The sequence below is a fragment of the Pseudopodoces humilis genome, chromosome 3, assembly GCF_049639895.1.
Source record: "Pseudopodoces humilis isolate 2021_Gansu_Grassland_sample_001 chromosome 3, ASM4963989v1, whole genome shotgun sequence".
Taxonomy (NCBI): Eukaryota; Metazoa; Chordata; class Aves; order Passeriformes; family Paridae; genus Pseudopodoces; species Pseudopodoces humilis.
Genome location: NC_142202.1, coordinates 56,501,629 through 56,528,646, shown reverse-complemented (window position 1 = coordinate 56,528,646; position 27,018 = coordinate 56,501,629). Strand labels below are relative to the sequence as shown.

Genomic DNA, 27,018 nt, shown 5'->3' with positions numbered 1-27,018 from the left:
ACAGAAGGACACTTTACAACTCCATGCAGTTCTAGATTATATGTGGAACTGAGCACCAAATTTGGAAGCAGGCATATAGCAGACAAAAAAGAAGGAATAGTGGTGTTAATAACTTGGCTGTAATCCAGATACATAGGAGACATGAGTTAAGGTTGTGCAGCAGAACTTAAGTTAGAGTTCTCCTAAATTCTGAATTAGGAAATAAACTTACCTTCCTGTAAGATGTATCTTGAAAAGTTGTATTGCAACAATAGCTTTTGTTTTTACGAACGTCTTCCATTGCTTTTTTCTAGTCACACAAAAGTAAAGTCGTGTCCCTCTACTCAGTCTTGTAGTGATAGAAATGTGTTGTCACATTACTAAGCTTGTAGAAGAGGCATGTTATTTCAGGCTGGGAAAACTATTCTTCATTGATTTTCTCCTTTTCCATCTATAGCTTCTTAAACTCAGGTCGAGCATCATCTCTAAAGAAGCTTCTTTTCAAGAACTGAAGGCTGAAGCTGAAAGTTATAAGGAAAACAATGCTAGACTGATGTCTCGCCTCCTGTCTTTGCAAACACGAATCCAGGAGATGGAGGAAGAGCTGTGTGTGCTCGCCACTTCTAAAAACCAGGCTGAGCTGACAGCTCAGGTGGCATATAAGGAAAATTTGGAGCTGAAGGATGAGCTTCATGAGAAAAGTACCAAACTTAAGTAAGAGTCATGTGAGATAAGAAAAAAACTTTTTCTGGGGGTATGATGGAATGGTATAGTTGTCAATACAGAAAAAATAAGTTGGTGGATAGACATTTTTTGCAGTTCTGAATTCTGTTACAGTGCCTGAGTGTGTGGAAGGTGTTAAAATTTGAATTTTGTTTTGAGTTGTTAGTCCATTCATAGAGGTTTGAATGTTTTGTACTTTGAAGGTAAAATGCATTAAACTATAAAGGATAGTATCCTTTAACTGTACTGTTCTTAGCACAGTGTATCAGAGCACTGATCTGTCAGCTCTATCTAATCGCTCATGTTTTGGGTCTGTAGGATGGAGACTTGTAGCAAAATTGATTGGTGTGAAAATATTCCGAACTTTTAAATTCCAAAATCAGTGTCAGTCATATTAATAGACACCTAGACTTTTATAATGGGTTTTTCTGTCCATTATCAGACCAATATTTGTGACTCTGTCAATACTGTCTAGTCAAGAGAGAAGTGAGTGTTTACCAGACACTTTTATTTCTCAAATCAGTATTTTGCACAGCTCTGCCAGGTTTTATGCATTAAAAGTAAATAATTAAGTAATTTTAAAACTTGGAGAAAACAATTCCAGTGCACTTGTTTATTAACAGCTGATTTGCCAGAAGCCCTGCCTGCAGAGTTCAGTCTTACATAATGGCTGTTAAGATTCTTTAAAGTGCTACTTCTGGTAGGAAAAAAAGAAAAGAAGAAGTAAAAGGAAGAAAAAGCTTGTATCCTACTTGCTTGCCTGACTCACTGGGAGAAAACTTCTGAAAAACTGTGTTTCATACTCGCCTGTCATTGTAGTGGTACAATCATTTTTATGGGCATTAATCTCTGCTGTCACTCCCAGAGCAGTGCTGGCTGCTCTCTTTGGCATACAGCACTTGTGTAATCTGTTCTGTTTGTGTTGATGTGTGGTGATCAAGACCAGGGAACTGATCCAAGAGAGAAGTGAGCAAAATAAAAAGCTCTATTTCCACCTCTATGAATCCCAGCTCTGCTTTACTGCGCACCTGGAGTCCAGTGCCACTGGACTTCTGGGAAAAGAGAAGAGATACAGGGATAGTGAGTCTGCTCATTTGGAAGGAACAAACATGTTGGATTGCTGGTGAACGTGCAGTATTTGCTTCCAAAGCTTTTTGTTGTCCTGAGCTAACACATGTCACTTTACACTAACCAGTGTGTTGACTCAGTGAATTTCAGTCACTTAGTCTGGCCACCCTGGTAGTACTTGGTGCATGACTAGTCCTAATTAGGTGTGCAAAAAAGATTTTCACTGAAAACCACTAATGAAAGGGAGAAGAGCAAGCCAGCACACACGAAGTGCATATTTACATTCTATACCTTGGGGATATAGTAAGAAATGTTTGGTGACTTCTATGATTCGCTTCCAGGATGTGCAGCTCTCCTATTGAAATTGGTGCTTTTCTACTCGACATGTCTATTGCCATGGTATTTTTAAAGTGTGAACTGTCAAAAGCTTTTTTTCTTCTTTTTTCTCCTTCCCTTCTCTTTGCTCATTAGTTCTGAAGAGCTAGCAAAACTGTGAAAAAGATGTGTTCTACTTTTTTGTACCTGACTGCCTATTTTCTAGGTGCTCACACCTTTACGGCCCTACTGCAGGTAATTAGATTATTCGTAAAGTTATCAAGTGAGTGCTTTGTACTTCAGATTCGTTATTTTTAGCAGCAGGCATGGTTTTGTGAGTGGATACCTCAATTTTTTAGAGCCACAGAGCAGTTGTGGGGTTGGTGGTCAATCTTATGTAATATTCTGACATATAGGTATGCATATATGGCATGTCTGAGCCTAAAACATTTTCACTTCTGACATATCCGTCCTCACAACAACAGTTTAGCAATCATCTCATGGTTCAGTTTTGTTTGGGCTACAGAGGAAAGGAAGGTGCCCAGAGGTGAGGAAGCTGTGAGGGTGCTTGTGTTCTGCAGAAGGCAGAGCTCTTTTGGCTTGTGGTGTGTGCTGTGCAGCACAATGTCCAAAGCAATAATGAATGTTTACCATTCTTCTCCGTTATTATGCCACTCTCTTTCACTTTGCAGCATTTTCAGCAGCTGTGTTGATCTCCCTCCTAAGGTCATGTGTTATATCTTTTCATAGACTGTTTTGCTTATTGATTTATAAGCATTCAATGTACTGTGTTTGCGCTCACTGTGCATCTCCTGTTGGAGTTTCATGCAGCTCTTTGGTTACGATGCTCTGTTTGATTGCCAGCCTAGAGAGGAAGAAGTCAGAAATGGAAAAGAATGAGTCCAGCAATGACTGTGCCCACCTTGAAAACTGAGAATAGTGCTATGCTCGGATAAGCAAATGAGTTTCAATAAAATATTTGCTCTAGACATGCATTTGATTACCTGTCAGGTCTTGATTTATTATAGAGGGAAGAAGTTTCTTTAGAAAGAACTTTGCTTTTCAAATGGAAGCTCAATTGCTTGTCTTGCAAATTTACCACTACCAATCTACCATGTCTTGAACTCTACCCCTAAGTACCTCACTTGTGGGTGTTCCTGAGAGGCACTGGAGTTGACATTTGGATTACACTAGTAGTTGTTTTGAGCTCTGTTTGGTTGGCTGGTTTTGCTAACCTGTTTCTCTGTAGTTTTCCATAAGTGATATGAGTTTCAGCATCATGAGCAAGATTTTTTTCTGTATTTCCTACTGAATCAGACTGTGTGGTTCTTGTTTGCTGGACCCATCTTTGTCCCTGGCAAGGGAAGGAATGTAAAGACATTTCTACTAATGAGTTAAATTCACTGGTATTTTATTTGGTTGGTTGTTCTTGTAGAACGCTTACAAACTGACGCCTGCTCTTAAGGCTGACAACATGTTTCATGTGGGATATGCATTGCATGGTAGGCACCTGTTGAGTGATGAAATTACTGACTCCCTTTTCTTCATATCTTTGTGGTAGCCCCTAGATGCTGTCTTTTTAAATGCATCCACTTCATGAGTAGTGCTTCAGAGTACTGTGCAGGAAAGAAGTGTCTCTCATCTCTGCTTCTGCTGGCAAACTTCCCTTCACAGCTACTCTGGATGTCTCAGACTTCCATTGGTCCAGAAAGGCTTCTCTTTACTTGAAGTTTGTTAATCATCTCTGTCAGCTTCTTTAAAGAGGGGATGTGAAGTGCTTTTCACATATTTTTGCTAAGAGTTGATGGCTTTCTCCCCTCCACTTACTTTTTTTAGGCTTTTGCTGACACTTTCCAGTTGTAGTATCTTGAGGGCACTATTTATTTGTGTCACTTGGTTCTTGTGTTTTATTCAAATTTGGTGGATGAGATTGGGATCATTGAAGATTTTTTGAAGTGTTAATCAAAAGCAAAGATGAAGAAATGTTTGCACATAAGGCAGTAGTAAAAGTTATATGTTTTACATAACGTATAGAGAATTAAATGTAATTTTTAAAGTTCATTCGGTGGTATGCAGAAGCCAGCAATAGTTTTGGGACAATGTATTTTGCCTAGAATTCTTTTTCAGGGAACATTCATCCCTATGTGTACATTTTTTTCTGTCTGATTAGTAAATATTTGAATGAGTGTGAGGAAGACATGACTCAAGCTTCTAAAATCAGCAAAAACTATGAAGAACTCCTTACACATCTTTCTGGATTCTTGGACATAGACATCAGAGAAAAAGAGAAACCACAGGAACATTTAACATCAAAGGTGATTGTGTAGGCAAATGTTTTTCTACAGTGATTTAACAGAAAAATACCTGGTTGTCACAGAAGGAAATGATAGAGATCTTTGAATTTAATTATGGTTTGAATACAGTGCTATCATTTAAAGACAGATTTTTTTTTGTACTGGGCTAATTTTCAAAGGTGCTGCACACTAATAGGCCTCAGTGAACTCAGTCTGCTCTTATCTGCATAAATAATTTATCAGCCTGCAGTTTCCACATACAACCCTGATCAGATACTTGGTTAAAAGCTTTCCTTAAAAGATTAACATGGAGGTCAACAGGTGATGTGTAAACTGTAACACTGGGTCTTAACTTTATCTTGAGCTGACATACCATTAAATACAAACATCTGAAATGGCATGCCCTAAAATAACCCCTACAGTGTCCTGTAATAAAATGCTGTAAATAACTTTGTGGTGTTTCTGAGATTTAATAATAAAAATTTATTATTTCACTTCAGAATACTTCTGAAGTTTGAAAAACTAAGCTTCCATTTAGGAAGAGAAAATTGTCTGTATATTCCTTTAAGATCTATCAATGCTGCTGAAAGACATTTTATTCTAATTTTATGCATTTCACTCATCTTCTGTCTACTCTTTGATCTCTATTTTTCTTCACTTTGGAGCACAATAGGTATTTGGGGAAATTCTGTTTCATTATGTTCTTGTCATTGTAAGATTACAGTCTTAATAAATCAAGATTATCTGGGTATATATCATCCAGTGGGTGTACACCCTCATAATATTACATAGTATTGCAAGCACATTGAAATTTTAATAGATGCTCTAAAAAACGTCACACAAGATGTACTCTTGCATACTTTAACAATTAATAAGTTAATAATTAGAGCTTAAAACCATATCTTCATGTCTTTTAACAATGTAGTAGTAAATCTAGCTGCAAATCTAGCTAGCAAATCTAATTTGTGCTGAAAGCTGTGCCTTAGGAAATCTTAGCAACTAGTTTTTCTGGGGTTTTGGCACATCTATTTAGCTTCTTTTCCACATTATGGTTTTATTTAAGACAGAATTGATCCTGTTTTAGTCTTAACAAACGTCTTGCCAGTAAGAATCAAGGGTACGTTTTTTGCTCACTCTTTGAAGTGCCCATATTCATCTATTCCACTGATTGGAAATAGCATAGCGTACCAAAACAGCCCTAGAATCCTCCTGGAAAGGACTCTGTTTTTCCAAAGTGTTGGCTGCTCATAATGCCAGCTCACCAGGTATTTGGACCTGTCCTTGAATGTGCTTATGAAATAAGTTACTAACTCAAACCTCTCATGCTTAAAAAGTTTTGGGCATGAATTGCAGCTTTCTTGTTCCAAATGAAAGGCACACATCTTAAAAAGCTGGGCTGAAATGGTTTGCTTTTCACATGAAGTAGCTGCATGGTCTGTTTTCTGACCTGCTGCATGTCAAGCATGGATATGCAGCAGCAGTAGCTCTCCACCTGTTTAATACATCATAAGATCTGTGTGGGAGCGAATCTGAGTCACATTATGCGAAGGTGGGGGTTTATAGTGAGAATATGATTCTATGATTTTAACTGTCTTTCTATTCTTTTTCTAAAGGAATGGTAGAATGCAATTATAAATCTGACTTAGGGGTCACCACAAACACTGAGTCTTCATTGGCATGATTAGGAGCAAGTATAATGGGGGTGAATATTTTTAATTGTTAAGAACTTTTTAGAAGCTGCTAATATTTAATTTATTTCTCAAGGTCTCTGAAATATGTAATGAAAATGTGACACTAAAAGACCAAGTTGCTGCTCTTCAAGAAGCTGTGAATGTCCATGAGATGGAGTCTAAAGCTAACAGAGAAACTATCATGAGACTAGTTTCAGAAGTGGCCAAGGAGCAGAAAAAGGCATCAGGATACTACCAAGACATGGAAAAACTTAGTAAGGTACATAATTGCAAGGCTTGTATGCTTGTCTGGTTTTCAAATGTTTTCTTGAAATTTCAGATTAATTTTCAATAGGTATTACATGAGAAATGATGGTTCTGGAAAAATTATGTTGATTATGGTCTTTTCTAAAAAGGACATTTTCCTAAGTTTATTTTCAACTTCTTGAAAGTGAGATATGAAAATTAAACAATAACATTTTGTGAAACAGATCTGAGGCAGATGTGATGTCTTTCAATGCTGTTTGCAAATTTCTATTTTTGCTTTCTTCTTAGTGCTTTCTTCTTAGCCTTTGTGCTTGCACAGTCATGTAAATAAATGAATGTGTATATTGTTAATATCTGAGGCACAAGCGTTCAGTGGTGAAAAAACACTCTTAAATAACATTTATCTGCTACTGCAAGTTTCCTGAGTTTTTTTCTACTCAGTTTTTAAAAAATTCTAATGAGAAATTGAAATGAATTGATAGGACATTATACTTTCTCTTAAGGGACTGGACAGTAAAGTGTCTTGGCTTCCATACACCCTAGATTATCTTTTCACTGCATTATAAATTTGTATTTCCTAACCATTGGCTCATTCCCAAAAAGTTGTAGGCAGTAGGATAGCTCTTGCAGGAAAGCACTGTTTCACTGTTGGGAAGTCTTAAGAGAAAATCTGTGCAGCAGGAAGGATGGTCAGATGAGAAATATAAGTTAAGTTTTAAGTCAAATATTCACCAAATTCACCTAACTATGATTTGTGAAGGAAAAGATGTAAGGATTGAATTGCTCCAGGAGAACTTCCTGTTAAGAATTTGCATATTTCAAAGGATGGATGAACAAAGTGCATTTCTGTAGCAGTTTTCCTTACTGGTTTGCACTTTGAGTGATGGAAGATGGAGTCTGTGGAAAGGAAACAGTTCACTGAAGCCAGAATGAAGATTCCTGCAGGTGAAACAGTATGGTTAAAGCTGATGGCTGGAACGTGAGAAGATAAGAGAAGAAACTTAGACTGCCAAATATGTATCTGAGTTGTGATTGAGTTGGTAGGAATTTTTAACACAAAGGCAACCTTGTGCAAGTGAGTTTTCCAAAGTAATACAGTGTTTTCCCCACTCCTGACATTCTTTTCCTGAAGAAGAGACGCCCACCATACACTTTAAAGGATATAGTGTTCTGCTTTGGTTGTAAGCAAAATACTTAGGAGATGAGAAATAGCTGGCAGTGTGCTCTGGAATAGAAAGAATTTGTGGGGAAGATAAATGTACGTACCACAAGGGTCATAAATTTTACTTACTGCTGAAAATAGTTCTTACCAAGCTGTGCACAATTTTCTAAGACTCAGTTGAACTGAGAGAGAACCTGTACCAAAATCTTAAACAGGTCCTTTTTGAGAACATTTTGTTTTCATGCTTCACTTCAAACACAGGTGTGTAAGGAAGAACAGAGTGTAGTTTACTCAGCGAGCCAGAATCAGGAGATGTTTTAAACCAAGATCAGGGCTCCATTTATGGCTTGTTTTTCAAATTTGCTCTAACTGCCAAAACATTTACCAAGCTGAGCTGGTTTTCTGAAAAATATTTTCCTATCATTATTTTGCATGTGCCAAATACATAATTTATTTAAGCAATTTTACAGAAAAAGCCCTGTCTGCATAGAGGCTGCATATTCCTCCAGTGCAATTTCAGTTTAGCCACTTATATTTGCAGACACTGAGCAAATCTGTTGATGAGGTTTTGTGTTTACAAAACATATGAAGAAGTTCAGTATTGAAAAAGGAAGCAAAAAACAAAAAATGCTTTATGTCCTCACATGTGAAGTGTGGGATTCCCTGTTCCCTTGATGGGTGTCTGACTTGGTTACAGGAGGGGTACCAGTGGCATAAGTCAGTCTGACTTCACCATGTCCTTCATGCTGCACAGCTGAAGCACGTGAATGGAGTTGCGTGTGTTGTGACATGTTCCCCTGTCAAGATGAGAAGCAGAGATCCATGCTGTTCTGTGCCAGAAGACTCATACTTGGCTATGTGTTTCTGGGCTGTTTTCTGGACTTAATGGAATGGCCTGTAGCTGAATTTATCCAGCAAAGGCTGAGTAGTGACTCTTGTCTACATGTGCCTACAGCTCTCAGGGCCAAACATTTTGGCCATCTTCAGTATTACAGTTTGAGATGGCAGCCCATTTCCACCAGTTTTCTCTTAAAATTCTTCCTAGGTGTATGGAGACTATCACACTGTTCTGTCAGTCATCTCCACCAAGATTTGGCCACCACACTGTTCCCTGCCCCCCCTTGGAATAATTGCCCATTTTAATTGCCAGGTAGTTCTCCACTCCCGTTCTTTAGGACTTCTATGAATTCCTTCTCTTGATCACGTGCCTTTTTTTATGTCCCAGGAGGAGGTAGCTGCCTCAGAATTCGAAAAATTATTACTGAATAAAATGAAAGCCAGTTAATTATGTTTTAAGGTTAAAAGACTATTTAAAATAGTCTTTAGCATGTTTGCTACTTGAGTATTTGTTGCAGTTAGCTGGGCTTTATTTGAGGAACATTAACTAAGTGAACAGTAATTTTATCTGTTCTCTTCATCTCACTGCATGACAATATTAAGCAGCAAAGAATAAAAAACAGTAATTCTTGAAACTAATAAAAGTAAAAAAAGCAATGCAAGAAGATTTTTTTTCTAATCTATTATTTTTATTTATTTCTGAATACACTCTTCTATTTATTTCTGAATTGCTCATATTTCTGATAGAATATTGCAAGATTTTGCTTCTGGAAATTTGTAAATATTGTGCCATTATTATGGCTGCACTGGATATCAAATTTACATTTGATGAAAACAACTTCTAAATCCTGCCCAGATTTTTAGACTGAGAAGCAGAATACCTGAACTTTCTTTCTGTATTTCCAGAGAGTGTTTACTGATTATGATAATCATAATTGGAGAATTGTAACAGTCTTTGAGAGTGTCTGTAATGTCTTATTTACTCCAACCAAGTTTCTTTTTAACATTTAATAAATTCCTGTATGGTGTTTATCTAAGGTATAGGAAAGGATGCATATATTCTTCCAGATTAATTTAAATACAGCATTACCACTGATGATCCACGAGAACTAGTGAACTGTCTTGCTCTGTTTCACATCTTTGCTGACAATTCAGTCTGGAAATATTTGTGATTTCCTTCTGAAGTATTATTTTAAACATCTGTTTTGCAAAGATGTGCACCATGCAAAATCTTTAAAGAACATACTTGAAGTGTAAGCAAGCAATTTTAATTAGTACAAATTTATCTGTATGTACTACTGATGCAAAATTAACCAAGAAAATATTCTTCAGTATTGGTTTATATTGTTATGTTAATGAACAAAATGGATCTAAGTAGTTTCTAATCAATATAAATTTATTAAAATAAATCAATTGTATGAAAAGGGTTAATTAAAATATGAAAACATTTAAGGAACTTGATTGAACTTGAGAAATATGGCTACATTTTTGAATATATCCAAATACTTAGATTGTAGGAGAGACAGCCACATGATTTTAGGTTTTTCTTGTCCCAACAGATAAATCCAGGAATGAGTTTCTCAGAACCTGGATTTTTTGTTTTGTTTTTGTTTATAAGATGTCATTAAGAAAATACATATTAGAGACAGGTTTCAGCAGGCATCAGAGATATTTCCAGATTGAATCATTTGAGAAGATGGGAGATAAGAGCAAACTAGTTTTACAATCCTTATGGTATAACAGTAGTAACTGGAGGTGCAGCTGGTGTAAGAATTCATCTGGAAAATACCTGTATTGTCTTTAATCCCATCTTATTCATGTAATGTGGGCTCTTTTTTGTATATGTGTAGTTGTCCTCGGTCCATTGAGACCATGCTGCTGATAGGAGTGTCAGTAGAACCATGGAATTACTTAGGTTGGGAAAGACCTGCAAGTTCATGGAGTCCAACTGTTAACCCAGGACTGCCAAACCCACCACTCAACCTGTTCCTAAGTACCCATATGCAAGTCTTTCAGTACCTCCAGGGGTGGTGGCTCCACCACTTCCCTGGGCAGCCTGTTCCAGTGCTTCATAGCCCTTCTGATGAATTTTTTCCTAATAACAAATTTCTTCTGCCACAATCTGAGGCCATTTCCTGTGTTTCTGAACTGGGAGAAGAAACAGACCCCCATCTGACTCCAACCTCCTTTCAGGCAGCTGTAGAGAGTGATAAGGTCTCCTTTGAGCCTCCTCTTCTCCAGATTAAACACCCCCAGCTCCCTCAGATGCTGCTCATCAGACTTCTGCTCCAGACCCTTCACCAGCTCTGCTACCCTTCCCTGGACGCCAGAGCACCTCAATGTTCTTCCTGAACTGAGGGGCCCAGAATTGAACACAGCACTCCAGATGTCACTCACCAGTGTGAATGCAGGGGACAATCCCTGCCCTGCTCCTGCTGGCCACACTCTTGGTGGTCCAGGCCAGGATGCCATTGGCCTTCTTGGCCACCTGGACACGTGTCTCATGTTCAGCCACTGTCAGCCAGCACTCCCAGGTCCTTTTCTGCCAGGCAGTTTCCCAGCCGTTGTTTGGTGGCTTTCACTTCCTTATTTTATACCTTGATCTTTTGAATAAACTATGTTTTCAGATGTTCACAATTTAGCAAGATGGTGATTAGGTGAGCTCCCTGGTATTGGCAAACCATTTTAGCACTGCCTTTCTGAAAGGAAAAATACGCACTGCTGAAAATTGTAATTGAAATAAATGACTCTGTTCTTTGCTGTAATTACCATAATGTAGTTCTGAGCACTACTGAGGTGGGAATTTTCTATTAATAGAACTTGTCTAGAATTAAAAAGAGAAATTGGAAAGGAATCAGGCCAACATTTGTTTGTAAAACAATTCTAAAAATACTTCAGAAAGGTATAAAAACAAATTATTTCCTAAATGTTGTTATTTATGTTTTTGTATGTTTGCCTTTTCACCGCTATTAAAAATTTTAGTATTTTTAGTATAATATTTTTATATTTTATTTTCTAAAGGTGCCCTGCAAACTCCTTTTTTTTGGCCACCCTCCCTGCTGATCTACAGAAATGCTCCCAGATTTAACTGCTTGATTGGCAGGTATTCCATTAATACAAATGACATGCTGCACTCCACAGCAAGCATACATAGACCCTGAGAGACCCTTGAGTAATCACCATATTAATAACTGCTTCAGGAACAGTTGTTTAACTCCAGTGTGCATAATCTTAACTCATATCAGTCCACTTACTGACCCTCTACTTACCACTGAGACCTCCCGAAGAATCCAGTCCCTCTCTGTAAATATTCCATACTCTAGCAATTTTGTGTCATGGGCAAAATATTACTCTTTCTTTTTGTGTCATGTGTGAAATAATACACTTTCCCATTTGTTCTTACCAATCAGAAAATGCCCTGAGAACTGAAGACTTAGTCTTTGCTGTACTTTTAGTTGGTCTTGGTGCAAATATTTTTCTTGTATATGTATGTGTAAGCACTCTTAATATTGGTATTGTGGGGAGAGACACACAATACTTTATTTCTTTATGTTTAGATGGTTATTTTTCTTTATTTTTTCTGTCATTATTTGTTTTGGTGTCATGGGTCAGGATGCACAATTCTTTCTGTCTGCTCTGACCTGTTAGGTTAGTATTTCTGTACAACTGATATAGATACATATGTATGGCTATATTTTATTCCTTCCCAACCAAGGGATTGTCTTGTCCCTCACTTCTCATTTCTGTGAATAATAATCTCGGGATCTTTTGTTGCAGTCAGATAAACTGATCTCAGAGATCACTGTATTCAGGGAGATTGTGTCTATTGTTTTGGTCAGCTCTGAATTGTCAGGCAGTTGGAGTTGATCATCACTGCATGTCCCTTCCAACTGAAATAATCTATTCTATCTTACCCTATCATGTCCTTTCCCCTCTCAGTTGTAGTACTTTGGCTTTATGTGTGATACCTCTTTTTCACTGCTTGTTTTCAGGTCATACTATCTGGAGGGAAAAGTAAGATTGCAGTAGTTCTATAATAAAAAATTTGGTTTCATTCACCTCAAAATTTTATTTATGTATTCTTTTTTGCAAACAAATATAAGAGTTTAGTCTTGAATGTGATTACAGCAGACTTCAGGTTTTCATCAATTTCTGTCTGCAGTACCTCCTCATGAGTTATTCCTTAATTTGTGTGTGGTGGAGAGGGTTTATAACTAATTTTAAAAATCTTGTTTAATTCTTCATGCACTTTAGGATCTTGACAGTGCTATAATAAAGAGACAGAGTTTAGAGCTGGAGATCAGAAACCTCCAAGAGAAACTGACAGTTAACCAGAAAGCTTTGGACACCTCAAAGCAGGAACTGCACAATCTGAAGAAATCTTCCAGGGAGTTAGATGCAAGCTTGAAGAGTAGCAGAGAAGAGGCCAGGACTGCTCAGGACTCTTTAGAAGCTTTTAAAGAAGAAATTGCTACCCTGCTCAGCTGTGGATCTGAAATAGTTAAACCTTCTGAGAAGACCATTTTGGAGAGGATCCAAGAAATAAATTGCAAAGAGGAGAAAAAAGAAATAGTAAGTCAGCAACTACTGCACTTGTCCAATGTGTGCATTTATTCTCCTTGGGTTCTGTTTCATTTTATTCATCTGGTAGAGTGTTAATTCTTTTCTGCTTAGGTTTTGAAATTACAGAAACCTTTAATTTTGTTGTCTATTGATTTAAGGTAATAGTGGAAAAGCATCTATGTTTTACTAAACAGAAAGAGTTCAGAAATGAAATTAATAATAGATGCTGTTAGGAAGAAAAGACTCGGAGTGGTCTTTCAGTTACAACATTAAAATTTGGTTTCTGTGCCAGCAGACATCAAAGGTGGCTGTTTGGTTGCTATGATTTAGTGAAACCTGTGAACAAGTATGGATTTACTGCTACAATGGTGACTTCAAAAACTGACTTCTTTCTCACAGCAGATATAATTGATGAGTTGCCACAGGCAACTTCTTTCACTTCAATCCTCAAACCTGCACCTAAAGATAAAGATGTGTTTTTACACTTACAGCTAAACATTCAGCATCCGAAGAAGGTAAAAGGAAGGCTCTGGCTTGAGGTATTTGGTCTGGTAGTGTTTGCAAAGGTGTATTTGAATGTATAGGTAGAGAAGGGACAGTTCAGGAGGAAGGTGAATCAGAATGCAACCTGACCAATGTCAGTATCCCAACGCTGCACTGAAGTGTCTCGCTTACAATTTATTAATTTTGTCAGTGAGGACTATTTATGTTGTTAAAAGTCACACACTAAATCAAAAGCTGCTTTCAGTGAGTCACTGAAAACCAGCTGTGATATTCTTGCCAGATTTTAAAATTCTAACATCTCCTGCTGATGTGATAGTTTTTAATGACAACAAATAGTTTTGTATTCTGTCCAAGGCTGGAAAATATCCTGTGCATTTTGATGAAGTATTTAAAAAAAAACAAAAGAACAAACCCATGCCATTGGCCTTCTTGCCCACCTGGGCACATTTCTGGCTCAGTTTGAGCCAGCTATTGACCAGCATCCCCACATCCTTTTCCACCACATAGTTTCCCAGCCACTCTGCCCAGCCTGTAGCAATGTTGTGACCCGAGGGCAGGACCACTTTGCCTTGTTGAACTTCAAACACTGGTGTCAGCCTATTGATGCAGCCTGCCCAGGTCCCTCTGCAGAGCCTTCCTTCCATCCAGCAGATCCATGCTCTGACCCTACTTTGTGTCATATGTAAAATGGTTGTAGTTTGAAATTATCTAATAGCCACACTAAAGCAAAAAGTAGAAAGGGGGTTTTTATTTTGTAGGCTGGCTGATCAAGGTGCATGAGTCATAGGAATGAGAAGTTGTGGAGGTCAGAACTGCAGGACCAAAAATGCAGCCTTTGTTAAGACGATGGATCAGGCATGGGTGGGTAACAGGTGGAACCTTGTTTTAGGAAATACCTGTCTTGTGGGTAGTCCCTAAGCCAAGGATGAAAGTTACACCAGGATGCCCCAGGCTGTTAAAATGACAGCTTCTGCTCTGCTTCTGTGGTATAGGCCTTCACTTTCTCGTGTTTATGGGTCTTTGAAGCCTCTAAAATCCCCTTGCAGCCACTCTGCAACCTCATAAAGGGGCTGTAGGTTCTCTGGCAGCAACACATATCTGGGGGAACAAGTTACTGAAACTCCTGTTCCTGATGGGTGATGTGAGATGTAAAAAAAGCATAAAATATGTTTGTGGGTTCTTGCAGATTTATTATTGTTTAGTGTTGGCTACTGTATGAGCAGCAGTGTTTTTTAGGGAAGTTGGGGGAAAACTGGATTTAACTGCAGTTTGAGTTGGAAACCTTTCAGTGCCATTAAAATTAATGAGAGTTCCGTGTACTTCTGTTCATTTTATTAACAGGAACCAACAAGATGTTTAAAATGAAGAGACTGCTTGGAGATGAGTGTCTGAACACTGAGTTACAAATGCAATATAATTAATTATGTAACCAAATAATTACATGACAGTAAGAAAGAGACAGAGGGAAACAAGCAACTTGGTGTATAGAACTGCCTTTCAGTATTTGGCAGTAGTTTAACCCGATACTTTCAAGCATTTAATTTATAAATAGTTTACAACTTAAATGCCATTACACTATATGCAGGTGTTGGAAAGTTAACAGTGAAGAATTAGAAATGTTCTAGTTGCATGTTTTGAGGTTTTATCCTTTTATCCTTGGGCTCTGGCTAGATTACAGAAATTATTATTATTATTATTATTATTATTATTATTATTATTATTGTTATTGTTATTGCTATTATTATTGCTGTTATTTTAAGCACAGTCTTTTAAACACTGCTTAACAGTTACCAATTTGGAACACTCCTCTGAGACTTAATTATCCATGTCTACATTCTCTCCTACATGCTGCATGTATTTTGTAAATAACTTCTATGCTTTTTCTAATCAACTCCACAAAAGAATAGTAATTTCCTTGGCTTATTTTAAGGAATGATAGTTGACTGCCAGGTATTGCTGCTGTGGCCACATCTTTGGAAATTTTGTGTCTGAATTATTTTGCCTTGATTTTTTAATATATAGCAATACCTTTTAGTTGCTTGACTCATCTTATTTATAATACCTGCTGTTCACTTTTGGGTGTCTCCATTTCTACAGTTTTTTTGCTGGTGGTTAAAGACTTTTCTTTTTGACTTCTTAAATGCATATATTTTAAAGATAGCTATTTTGTCCTGTTTTTAACAATTTGTTGATATATCTTTCATATCTTTCCAGCATTTCCCACTTAACCCCGTATGCTTTGTTGGTTTGCTTGCTCCCTAGATGGTATCTCAGCTTGAAACACAATTAGTTAAATTGACTAAAGCCTTGGAGAATCAGACCAGATTGTACCAGGAAGCCCTGGAGAGGACCAGGAAAGCTGAAAAATGTTCTGAGAATTTCCACAATCAAGTGAAGCACTTGGAAGAAGAATTATTAACTGGAGACCTGATGCAAGATGGTTTGAAGCTTGAGAAACAAAAAGTAGTTGCACACATTATTTACTTTTGAATAGAAGTCACTAAAAGCAGAGACACAGCTCATTGTATTGCTTTGGTCTCCTGGAGCACTGGTCTGCAATCTTTCAAGATCTTGTAGTCTTTGATTCCTTTATATTATTAGATAATCGTGGCTACTAGGTTTTTTTGTCTGATTGTATGAATGAAGACACTGTTAACCTGTAATCCATTCACATACCAAAGAGTTTGAAAAATGACATAGTACCTGGAAAGCCAAACACTACAGCTACGAAAAGCAAAGTTGTAGCATGTTGCTAGGCCAGGATTAATGCTTAGAGAAATCAACAATTTTGTGCTATTTGTTTTGCCTTAGACTATGATAAAATAATCTTTTTGAATGAAGCATCCATCACACCGGGAGAAAACCAGAAAAAAGAGCTGTTTTTTCCATTCTGCTTCCTCTGTTAGTAACATGTGGCCCTAGATTCTTAAATTATTCTCTAGATTTTGCTGCAATTAAGAGATCTTTTTAACGATTTTTTTTTCTGTCAATGAATAACTGCAGCGCTTTCTTCTGCTGCTGCTGTTTTTAATTTTTTTCTATCAGAAGTATCATGAAACAAAGAGGTATTCTTGCTAATGAACAAATGGTGAAACTGGTTTGTTGTTGGCTTTTTTATTTTTATTTATTTTGTTGGTTCTTTGCAGAGATAATGGTTTGCACCAGAACTAAGAGGAAGCAAATGGAAACAGTTCTTAGTGAGAAGGAGGGTTTTGGATTTTGCAAGAGAAGCTAACTGAGAGCAAGAGACAAATCAATTTTTGAAGAGCTGGTAGGGCAGAATGAAAGACGGAAAAATTGGATTGAATTGTATTTTATATCTGTATGTGTTCACATCAGTAAACCATACGGAGATGCAAATAAAATAAAGCAATGTGTAAACCAGTAACTTATCTCTAAACCTTGCTGTTCCTAAGAAGGGCTGAAGGCTGGCCATGTTAACATTCCTGCATCTCCTCAGACTACATCATATGTCATAGATCTAGGGGGTTATGGACAAACTAAGTGTTGAATAAAAAAACAACATTTGGAGAATTTGCAGTTGTGTCAGGAGTGTGCCCAGTATATTATTTCTTGTAGCGTACCTGGCTGCAAATTGTTGGCTGTCATTTTAGTGGGGATTGCTTTTAAATTGTACTTCATGGCTTTTAATGAAACTTTATTATTCTTCTGCCCACTTTTCCAAATCTTAGTATCTTAAATTTCTGGAGCAACTTAATGAGAAGATGAAGCTGGATAGTCTATCAGCAGAGGTTGGATTTGATATGACTATGGATGTGATTCTGGCCCGGGTAGAGCAGTTGGTGAAACTGGAAGGTGACGCGGTGGTTGAGAACAAGACTGTGGCATACAGCCTCCGAAGGAAGGTATGCAAAAAACATGTACCATTCAAAGGTTAATGTATGGCTGTGTTTTCTGTAGTGGCTTGCTAGAGGCAGCAGACTGTATATGTGTAAGGAATTTCAAAGATGTCCATGACGTAAAAAGAAGATAGTGTTTGCAAACTGCACAAAAATACTGCATATTGAAATAGCTAAACCCAGCCAGTTGGTTGAACATGATACTGCTTTTCACAACTTCTTAAGAAAAAAACTATAAAGTTATGGATGTTTGTATCTAAATATTTGTCTACTTTTTAATACACATTTATAGTTCTGTAAGCAACTTCCATGAATGAATTTAATGTCTTAAATCTAAAGGGATCTGCCAAGGAGGGAGGCATATTACACAAACTTTTCTAGAAACTAGTAGGGTGTTGGTTGTACTTCACCAAGAATTGAAATGTTTCCAAAAGGAACCGTTCCTTCCTTCAGTTGTTCCTACGGGAACAAGTATGTTCAAATTTGGTCAAACAACTCTCTGTCATCCTGTTATGACATAGGGAAATCTTTTGGGTTTAGGCTTGTCAGACTGGTATAGAGCTGGGAATTGGGTCTGTTTAAGGTTTAAAACAATAGAGAAGCACAATCAATTGGTAATACAAGGAGTATCAAGTTAGGGTATATATGTTGATACTTCTTCACAAAGTTTTCAAGAGAGGAAAAGGAGTTCAGGTTATAGAAGCAACACAAGGATTAAATTTGTGGTTATGTAATACCACAGTCTTTCACATTTACTTTTTCAAATGTCCTTGTGTTTGGAAATCAAGTTGAAGGCTCAGAAAGAAAAACTTGAAAGCAGAGAGCTGCACATGAACCTTCTGCGGCAGAAAATAACCCAGCTGGAAGAAGAGAAGCAAGTAAGGACTGCCTTAGCTGTGGAAAGGGATGAGGCCAATCTCACTGTCAGAAAGTTGCATAAGATGATAGAGAGGCTACAGCAGCAGCTTGATCTGGCAAGGGAAACAAATACGGATCTCAAGGCCAAGCTGTCTGAAACCAGTGAGCTTAAGGTGAGTTAGAAGATTACATTTGTACTTCTATCCATTTTTCTATTCCAGTTGGATACAGGTGGACTTCATTTAAAATAAATGTGTTCTTGGAGAACTGCTCAAATCTAGATGGCAAAAGCAAATACAATATTACAATGTTTTGGATATATTACAATTTGTCCTGATATGCTAAGTAGCATCTGCACAGCACAATGTAAATTTTCAGGCTATTATAAGAAAAATACAATATATGCATTCCTTTCTTTCCTGTTGGTATGGCTGTCATGTATTTTCCCGTGCATTACTCACAGAAGGTCTATTCTGAGAGGTGTGGAGGGAATATGACAGGCAAGATTCTAAATTTTAATTGTTTCTATGTTTCATTACATTGCAGTAGTAATACATTACCTGCTTTTGCTTAGGTGAATACAAGTAGTTTGCAGCCATTGATAGCTTGCCACCACTAAGAGAAGGGGAGATTGATTTTATGTGACTTTGTGTCTTGTAGCTGATGGAGTGAAATAGACAACTTTCCATGTGTTTCCACTGAACCGTTTTTACCAGCAAAACATTTGGCAACTCTTTTTCTACTATTTTTCCAGGGGCTGGAAGAGAGCAAACCCTTGCTGTGGATTTTCTTTTATGTCCAAATACCTCTTTTCACAAAACCTGTAGAGAATTAGGAAAAGTAACTTTGTCTTTGAAGGAAAAATCTTTTTGTTCATTGTGTTGAAATAGGCCAGTCTCCTTTAGTTACTTTTCAGTTCAGTTCATCATGTACATGTGATGACTCAATGAAGAACCCAAAAGAAACCACACTAAAGTGCTTATTTTCGATCGCTCCTGATATTTTTATTACTTGCTCAAGTTAGATGAAAAAGAATGACAAATTTAACACTTTCTTACCCTATTGCAGATCAAAACTCTGGAGCAGAACAAAACAATAGAGGAACTCAGTAAGTCTCAAGGCAAATTGGAAAGAATGAAAGAAAAAGCTGAGAAACAACTCAGGTCTGCCAAATCAGAACTTCTTTTAAAGGAGCATAAAGCTACTGAAGATAAAGAAAAAAACAAAAATATGTTAGAAGCAGTTACCAGTGAGGTGAAGGTGCTTAAAACAACCCTTGCAGAACTAGCAAAAAGAGAGAGACAGGTAGGTGTCTAGGGATTTGACAAGTGCTAGGTGTCCCTTAGAGTGCCTGAAAATGGTTTAGGTGGAACAGCTATCCAGCTGTGCTTAAAATTGCTCCAAATATTATCAAACAAGGAAATTTTAGCTCACACTTGTGAGCCACAGTGACAGTTGTGATTGCAAAGCTATTCTGCAAATTAAGTTTTGCAAGAGAATAATAAATATAGGCATTATTTTCTTTGCTCATCACAAAATATTACCTCAGCTTTTAGAGAAGTATTAAAATGCTATAAAATCCTAGCATCTCTCTTAAGGTATGGCTTTTTTCAAATATCTTAGGTATAAAACTTACCTACTTCTCACCTTTTTACTTTTGTTTCTCACACATCCATCTCTTGCACTTTCTCTTTGCCAGTTGTAAGAGATTCAATAAGACAAATGACAGGATGGAAGAAAGCAGCCTCAAGTTGTGCTCTGGGGGTTTAGATTGGATATTAGGCAAAATTTGTTCTCTGAAAGGGTAGTCAGGAATTCAAAGTTGCCCAGGGGAGTAGTTGAGACACCAGTATTAAAGGTATTTAAAAGACACCTAGGCATGGTTTAGTGATGGACTTTGCAATGCAGGTTAGGAGTTGGATTTGATAATCTTAAAGGGTTTTGTCAACCTAAATGATTTAATGAGCCAGTGTTACTCTGTATAGGCCATAAATTCAAAGAATGTTGGAGCATACAAGGAACAGCCCCCCAACCCCCCCACCCCCCAATTTAATATTGAATGGAATTATTTTGGATCAATTTGTGACATAAAACTTTGTTTAAGTTTAGATCAGAAAAATTTTTGTGGTAACTCACAAGGAGGGTATAAGTAGTTTGTGGGAAACACGTTAGTAAATGTGTTCCATCCTAATTGAAAAAAAATTTGTGAAGTATGTATGTTATTGCCCTGCATGATGTGTTTTTTAGCAATGTTATAGATGGCATAATTGTTGAAAGCAAATGAGATGTTTCTTTAAAGTAAAAAAATTGTAATTTTAAATTTATTTCAGCTGCCTAGAACTTTATATTAGAGTTCCCAGCTAAAAATTTTATGGTATATGTTTGCCTTAACAATGACTCTGGATTAAATTTAAGAATGCTATTTCAGAAATTAGTCTAGAAAAATATTTTGTTTACATGCAGAGAAGTCAAACAACCTGGGAATCTTTTTTTCCTGGAAACCTTTAGCACTGTTTTGTTTTATAATGAAGGTTAGAAATTTGGCAGGAAGATTTAATTTCTTCATACATCTCATGAGGAAACAAAGCATCTGACACAGAGAAGAAGATATTAATTATATGCAGGAACTTATTCCATGGAGTCATACATTGAGTTTTTGCTAGAAGCACACAAACGTTGACTTTTTACTATCTGAATGCAAGGGGTTTCAAACCACTTAGATATTGTTTCAATATTCTTTGGACTTTTATTTTTGTTTTGTTTCTGTTGGAATAAGACGCCTTCTAATTTCCTGTCGTTACAGAGTGAAAATAAAATATAGTGTCTGCTTTTTACATCCTCAAACCCCAATATCTTGGGTTAATGCTCTAAGTTGCATTAATTTGTTGGATTTTATTTCTGATAATTTTACTCACTGAATGGAAGGTACAAAGAAAATTTAGCAGGAGTGTTGTTGTTTGCAGCATACTTTCGTGTTTGAGTCTTTAATGATGTTTATCCTTCATTATTTCTCTACTTCATCCAAAGCCTGTATCTTTGCAGAGGGCTGCCTTGAGCTTTCAATGTAAAGTCTGTATGGAAACAAATTCTAGCTTTGCTGCCTCCTTATCCTGTTTGTGATCCAGATTTTAAAAGAAAAACTCTTCAGCTTCTGCTAAATAGGGCTTGTCTAGCACCCTTCCAGAGCCCTGCATCTGTGACCTCCTGAACTAGTGTAGAAGATAATGCATGGGAACTTTGGGGTTTTGGTGTAACAAGATGTTTGTTCCAATGTTTGATCCAAGACATCACACTGCCTTGGTAATACAGATAGCTGGGACTGAATTCTCAAATCCCAGAATCATGGAATGGGTTGGGTTGGAAGTGACGTTAAAGATAATCTAGTTCCAGCACGCCTGCTGTGGGTAGGGACACCTTCCACTAGACCAGATTGTTCAAATCTCCATTCAGCCTGGCCTTGAACACTTCCAGGAATGGGACAGCACAAGTTCCCTGGGCAAACCTGTTCCAGTGTCTCACCACCCTCCCAGTAAAAAATTTCTTCCTAATATCTAATCTAAATCTCTCCTCTTCTAATTAAAAACCCTTCTCCCTTTTCCTATCACTATATGCCTGTGTGAAGTGTTGTTCTTCCTGTTTTATTTTTGGAAAGCCCCCTTTAAGTACTGTGAGACTGTTATAAGGTTTCCCTGGAAGCTGCTCTTCTCCAGGATGAACAACCCTAGCTCTCTCAGCCTGACTTCACAGAAGTTCTTTAACCCTCTTATCATCTCTGTAGCTCTCCTTGGGACTGTTCTAACAGGTGCATGTCTGTCTTGTGCTGAGGACTCCAGACCTCAGCTCTGTTCTTTATTGGTTTCCATATATTTGTGTTTCTGAGCTGATGGCAGCTCCTCAGGGTTTGAAACAAACTGCCTTTTGCAAAGTCTTGGCAACTGAGACCTTGTTTTCAGGAAAGCTGCAAACCCCTTTACTCACAGACTTAGCTGCTTTAGAATTCTGTGCAGTGTTCTTGGGGTTGGTTGGAGACATGTCAGGACTGTCTGTCTCCTCCTTATCCTTAGCCCTTGGCAGTATCGGTGGAGTGAGGATGCTGCCACATCAGAACATGAATCCAGTTTCTTGGTGGTTTTGATGATTTTTGTGGCATTTTGAGTCTCTTTCATGCTTGGGAATGGGGATCTCAGCATTCAAATAGAGAGCAAGAAAATAATACTTCCTCAGATAGTAAAGTTTTCCTCTTTTTATGTGTTGATGATAAAGGGGTATTAAGGCATTTGTCATTTTGGCTGTGTATGTTATTGCCTCTTCAAGAAGCTTTGAACTTTGACTGATAATGATACATATTCTGAGTTAAGAAGAGTAAATCAGCAGTGATGACAACTACTTGTGGATATCTGTCCATTTGGAGCAGCAGAGAGAAAGCTGATGTCTTTAACTAATTGCTTTACCAAATACTATTCCTATGACATTTTCAGCAGCTATGCACAGAAGAAAAACAAGCAATTTCTTAAGCTGCGTCTTGAATTTGGGCTGTATCCTGATTCAAATCAAAGTCAGACCGCAGGATGTGCCAAGAACTTCCACCTTTCTTCTAACTTCCTCCTTTCTTTTTTCTCAAGAAAGTGAAGGCTGGAGGGGAGCGTGGTAGATAGTGATCAAGGAGAAGGAACAAGCTCTGCTCTGGGAAGTGCCCACCAGAGTTTCCAGTTTGTATCTGGGTCAAGTAAAAGTGTATTTTCCTCAGTTTTTGGGTTGAGTCAGCAGAGAAGATATGCCTGTGAGAGATACTAAAGAAACAGTTGAAAACTGTGTTTTGTGTTTGCGATCCTTGACATCTCAGCTGTTTGTGTTTTGTGATTTGATGTATGTCCCAAAGGGCTGTTTGTGTCCTCTTCTGCTCTCTGTACTGAGCAACAGCTGATATGCCTATATTTAGCACTGATAAATACAAGTGCTTGTGTTTGTATGTGTGCCTATATGTACATGCTTTCCCTGACATCTTCTTTGCTTCCTATTTAATTTATTCCCTTGTGTTTGCTCCCGCAGCTGGCAGATTTCCGAGAGGTGGTCTCGCGGATGCTGGGCCTCGACACTGCCAGCCTGGCTCTTCCTGACTATGAAATCATTACACGCCTTGACGGGCTGATTCACTCCCATCAGCACCATTTCTTCCCCTGTGTCTGCCTCAAAGACATGGCAAGGACCCCAGAGGAGCAGCAAAGGAATGTCCAGCTTCTTCACTGAATGGAGATGGAACAAAGTGAAATTTTCTGTTTGCTTCCTTGCCTGCTGGACCTCCACAGAAAACATCTCTGTTTCTGTTTCCTACCCTAGAGACACCAACTAGGGCTGATTTTTAGAACTTCAACAGAGAGACTGATAGGAATGGGTAGAGTAAATCCAGCAGCCTGGAGATGGCAAACAGAAAATCCCTGGGCAGCTTAATACTTCAATTATGAAAATGATGGGAAACACATCAATGAAGCCCTCGAGTTTCAGTGCAGAGGCATTGAAGTCATGGGTCACCAAGGTCAGTTCACAGTTTTGAGAAGTTACTGGATGTCTGCTTCAGTGGCATTCCTTGTGTTTTACCTCTAGTTGACAAGGCTGAAATCAAGTAGGGGTTGTCCTGCTGATGTTCTTCTTGCCACCTGGGAACATCTCGGCATTTTTACACTTAAGGGCTTTAGATAATTGTCTGCAAGTTAGAGGATTATCTCAATTTTGGAACAAGAGGGTTTTTTTTTTTCTTCTGTTGGTTTCTTTTGTCTGCTCGTATGGCAAAACAAAAAATTACATTTTTGCAGCAAAGGCTTTCTCACAGGGTCCCATCACGTGCCTCATATAGATATATTTGGTAAAACTGAGTGTTGGCCTTGGTCATGATGTCTTGAAAATTTTGCTTCCAGCTGCTGTATTCCTTGGGTAATTAATCCACAGTGGCAATTCTTCTGAGTTAATGAAAAATTATTTTAGAATTCTTGTTCACTACAGAAAATAGTTGAACTACTTAAGTGTTTATTTTCAGAGAACTGATGATGATGAGGTGTACAAAACTACCTCTTAGTCATAAAAACTGCTTTCTGAGTGTTGTTAAACTTCATGTATTTTTAAAAAGAAATGTGGACAATAAATCTGTTTTAATAGCACATTCAAACTTCATTATGTGGTTTTAGTTTTCCCATTATAAGTTTTGTATGGTTGTGTAGAACAGTAAAGACAATTTACATAATTGTGTCTGACCATTTATGGGCTTTCCACAGTATCTCAGCAAACGATGACCCCCCCAGTAAAACTGAACACACTATTTTAAGAAGAATTACACTTTTTTGAGTAAGAGTGGTAATTTCGATATCTGGCTGAGGACTCAAAACATGTTTTTATTTAATTTGCTTCTGAAGAATTGTTTCTCAGTGACTTGCTGTAAAATAAAAAATAAACAATCAAGCTTTTTTATTCTCAAGCATTTTACAAATGACTGTAAAATCAGTCACTTGAGAAGACAGAAATATTTCTTGCATAAATTCTTACTCTCCTCTGGCTAACTGGATTAAAATCAGCTTAATTTTTTGTTTTATAATGTAACATTGTTTTGGGGGGGATGATTTCAAACTGAAAGAGAGCTGGTTGAGATTAGATATCTATAGAAAAAAAATTATTTCTTGTGTGGGTAGTGAGGCACAGGTTGCACAGAGAAGTTGTGGATGCTCCATCCTTAGAAGTGTTCCAGGCTGGATAAAATGTAATTTTTAGGCATGATAAGTTGCTTGGGGATTTAGAGGGTGAAAAAGGATGCAATAATTTTCTAATTCTTTGTGAGATAATACAAGTAGTTTCACTTTGTATTTTGTTTGTTTTATAGACACTTCTCTTTGATTTATTACTAAAGAACAAAACCCATCTTCTTCATCCACATTTTATAAATATAATATGAAACATGATTTACCACATTTTGAAAGTTAAGTAAATTGCATTACAAATTTAGGTCCACTCAACCCAGACAATACATTCATAACATTAAAAAGTAGTCTCTGAGAGTGGCAATTACAAAGTAAGTTTGCATTGTGAAATGATTTCCTGATGTCTGCCAGGAGACTTGAAGTCTCCTGTCAGGCTCATTAGTCCTGTCCCCTGCCACCCTGTGACCAACCCTGGCACCAGCAGTGAAGTTCCAGACCCACAGAAGCCACCACCAGAATGGTTCTCTAAATTATTTAAAAGGAGGCAGATTTTCACATGAAGTTCACAGCAATGCTTGATTAGTGGCTTGCATATTAAGCCAGAAGAAAGAATAAAGGTTTTCTAATGCCTTTTTTTTTTCTCTTTTTAGCACAGTAGATCTGCTGTAGTACATTTTCTGAAGTACTAATAATCACCGTGTTCACAAAGGATTACGACCTGACAACTAATATTCCCTGTATTTGCTTTACTTTTGGAAGAGTACTGCCATATTTTTCCATTTAGCCAAAGCAAATAAATAAATAAGAAGCAATTTGTTTTGAACAAAGTTCTGGTGATTTTTATATAATTTAAGTAAGCTTATATAATTTAAGTAAGCCTTGAAAAAACTGACTCTCAATTTTTTTTAAGGCTTGTTTCATACAGCATTGAAATAAATCTTTCTTCTGGGAGAAAAAATAGAAGAGGCTTATGAATGCTTTCAACATTTGTTTCAAATGTTTTCTTTTTTAAACCAAGATGTGTTCAACACAAGACAGGCGTTGCAAGTGTATATCCGGGTTGTGTCAGCAGGCACATGCCTTCTTCCCCTGTGTTATTTTCACTAGGTTTGTCTATATTAATAAAAGGTGTGCAATTAAGAGTTTGCTGTCTGTTCATAATTACTCTTTTATTGTGGTAAGTGATCCTTGATCAGAATACATACTAAAATAATGTAAATAATCTAAAGAAGTGCAATGTGTTAACTCACAGAACAGTACAGCTACAGAACTCCTTTTTTTTCTCTCCAAATAACAGCTGAACCAGCTCCACTGAAAATAACTTTGCTAAGTGGTAAGGCAAAACTCAACAAATTAAAATGTTGCAATTGTAGATATTAAAGTGAAATTACATACATGTTATAAACACTGTAGTAATAAAATCACAAAGGAGATAGAAAAATGAGTGTTAGTGTTAAGAGTTTATTGAAGTACGTGGAACTGAATTTTTTGCCTATGCATTGTATTATTGATAATAGACTATTTGCAACACAGCAGAACCAAGCATCAGAATATTAATGTAGTAGAACCAGGATTCCTCAAAGAAATTAAGTGCAAAAATATTCAATGTACTTTGCTAAATTAGAATTAAGATGCATTAAGGCAGATATCACATTAAATTACTCTTTGACTTCTGTTGCTCTGTAGTTTATCATTCTATAAAGCAGTTTTCTTGCTTTTTCACATTTTCTGTGGATGTCCATCATCTACAATTTCCTACAGCTGTTCTGTTACTGGATTATTTTACACATTATGATGGTGCAGGAGAGGGGAAATATGAATAAGCCAGGTCATAGTAGATGTTAATTTAAAAAAAACAGCAGGTGAGGAATCAGGTACATTTAGAGAGAAAAAGTGATGTATTCTCCCAAATTTTTCCTGTGAAATAGAAGTATTTTGTAAGACTACAGACTCTGACTTTTGACCATCTAAATGAAAAAGGGCAAGGAATGAAACAAAATTAAGTGAAACTCTCTAGGAAATTAGAGAGAAGGGATTTCTGATATCACTGAAGCATGCAAAACAAAATTAGTTAATGTGGAAGCTAAAAAATGATAGCTTGCCAGAACAGAAACTGGAAAGAATGTTCAAGGATAATCCTTTTCAAATGGAAGACTTCAGATTTATTTTTTTTTTGTCAAAACAAGTAAAAATCCTCTATGGCAACACTTCTTTTTATCTGGAAGGAGGATGAGT

General features: G+C 37.2%; 1 protein-coding gene across 13 annotated transcripts in view; it reads left to right on the top strand.

Annotated features, from left to right (window-relative positions):
• The window catches only part of CCDC170 (coiled-coil domain containing 170), a 35,598-nt gene extending 9,787 nt beyond the window's left edge, over positions 1 to 25,811 (top strand). For 8 of the 13 annotated variants that reach the window (XM_088053762.1, XM_088053758.1, XM_088053761.1 and 5 more), the window contains 9 exons: positions 437 to 693; positions 4,256 to 4,400; positions 6,144 to 6,329; positions 12,570 to 12,887; positions 15,645 to 15,845; positions 17,075 to 17,248; positions 18,031 to 18,273; positions 19,169 to 19,405; positions 23,150 to 24,252. In XM_088053762.1, the coding sequence (XP_087909888.1) occupies positions 437 to 693; positions 4,256 to 4,400; positions 6,144 to 6,329; positions 12,570 to 12,887; positions 15,645 to 15,845; positions 17,075 to 17,248; positions 18,031 to 18,273; positions 19,169 to 19,405; positions 23,150 to 23,347 (1,959 nt within the window). In that variant the 3' untranslated portion in view covers positions 23,348 to 24,252. Of the gene's footprint in view, positions 1 to 436; positions 694 to 4,255; positions 4,401 to 6,143; positions 6,330 to 12,569; positions 12,888 to 15,644; positions 15,846 to 17,074; positions 17,249 to 18,030; positions 18,274 to 19,168; positions 19,406 to 23,149; positions 24,253 to 25,433 lie in introns of those variants that run through there. The other 5 variants (XM_088053766.1, XM_088053765.1, XR_015772302.1 and 2 more) reach the window with 4 other exon arrangements.
• The last annotated feature ends 1,207 nt before the right edge of the window (positions 25,812 to 27,018 follow it).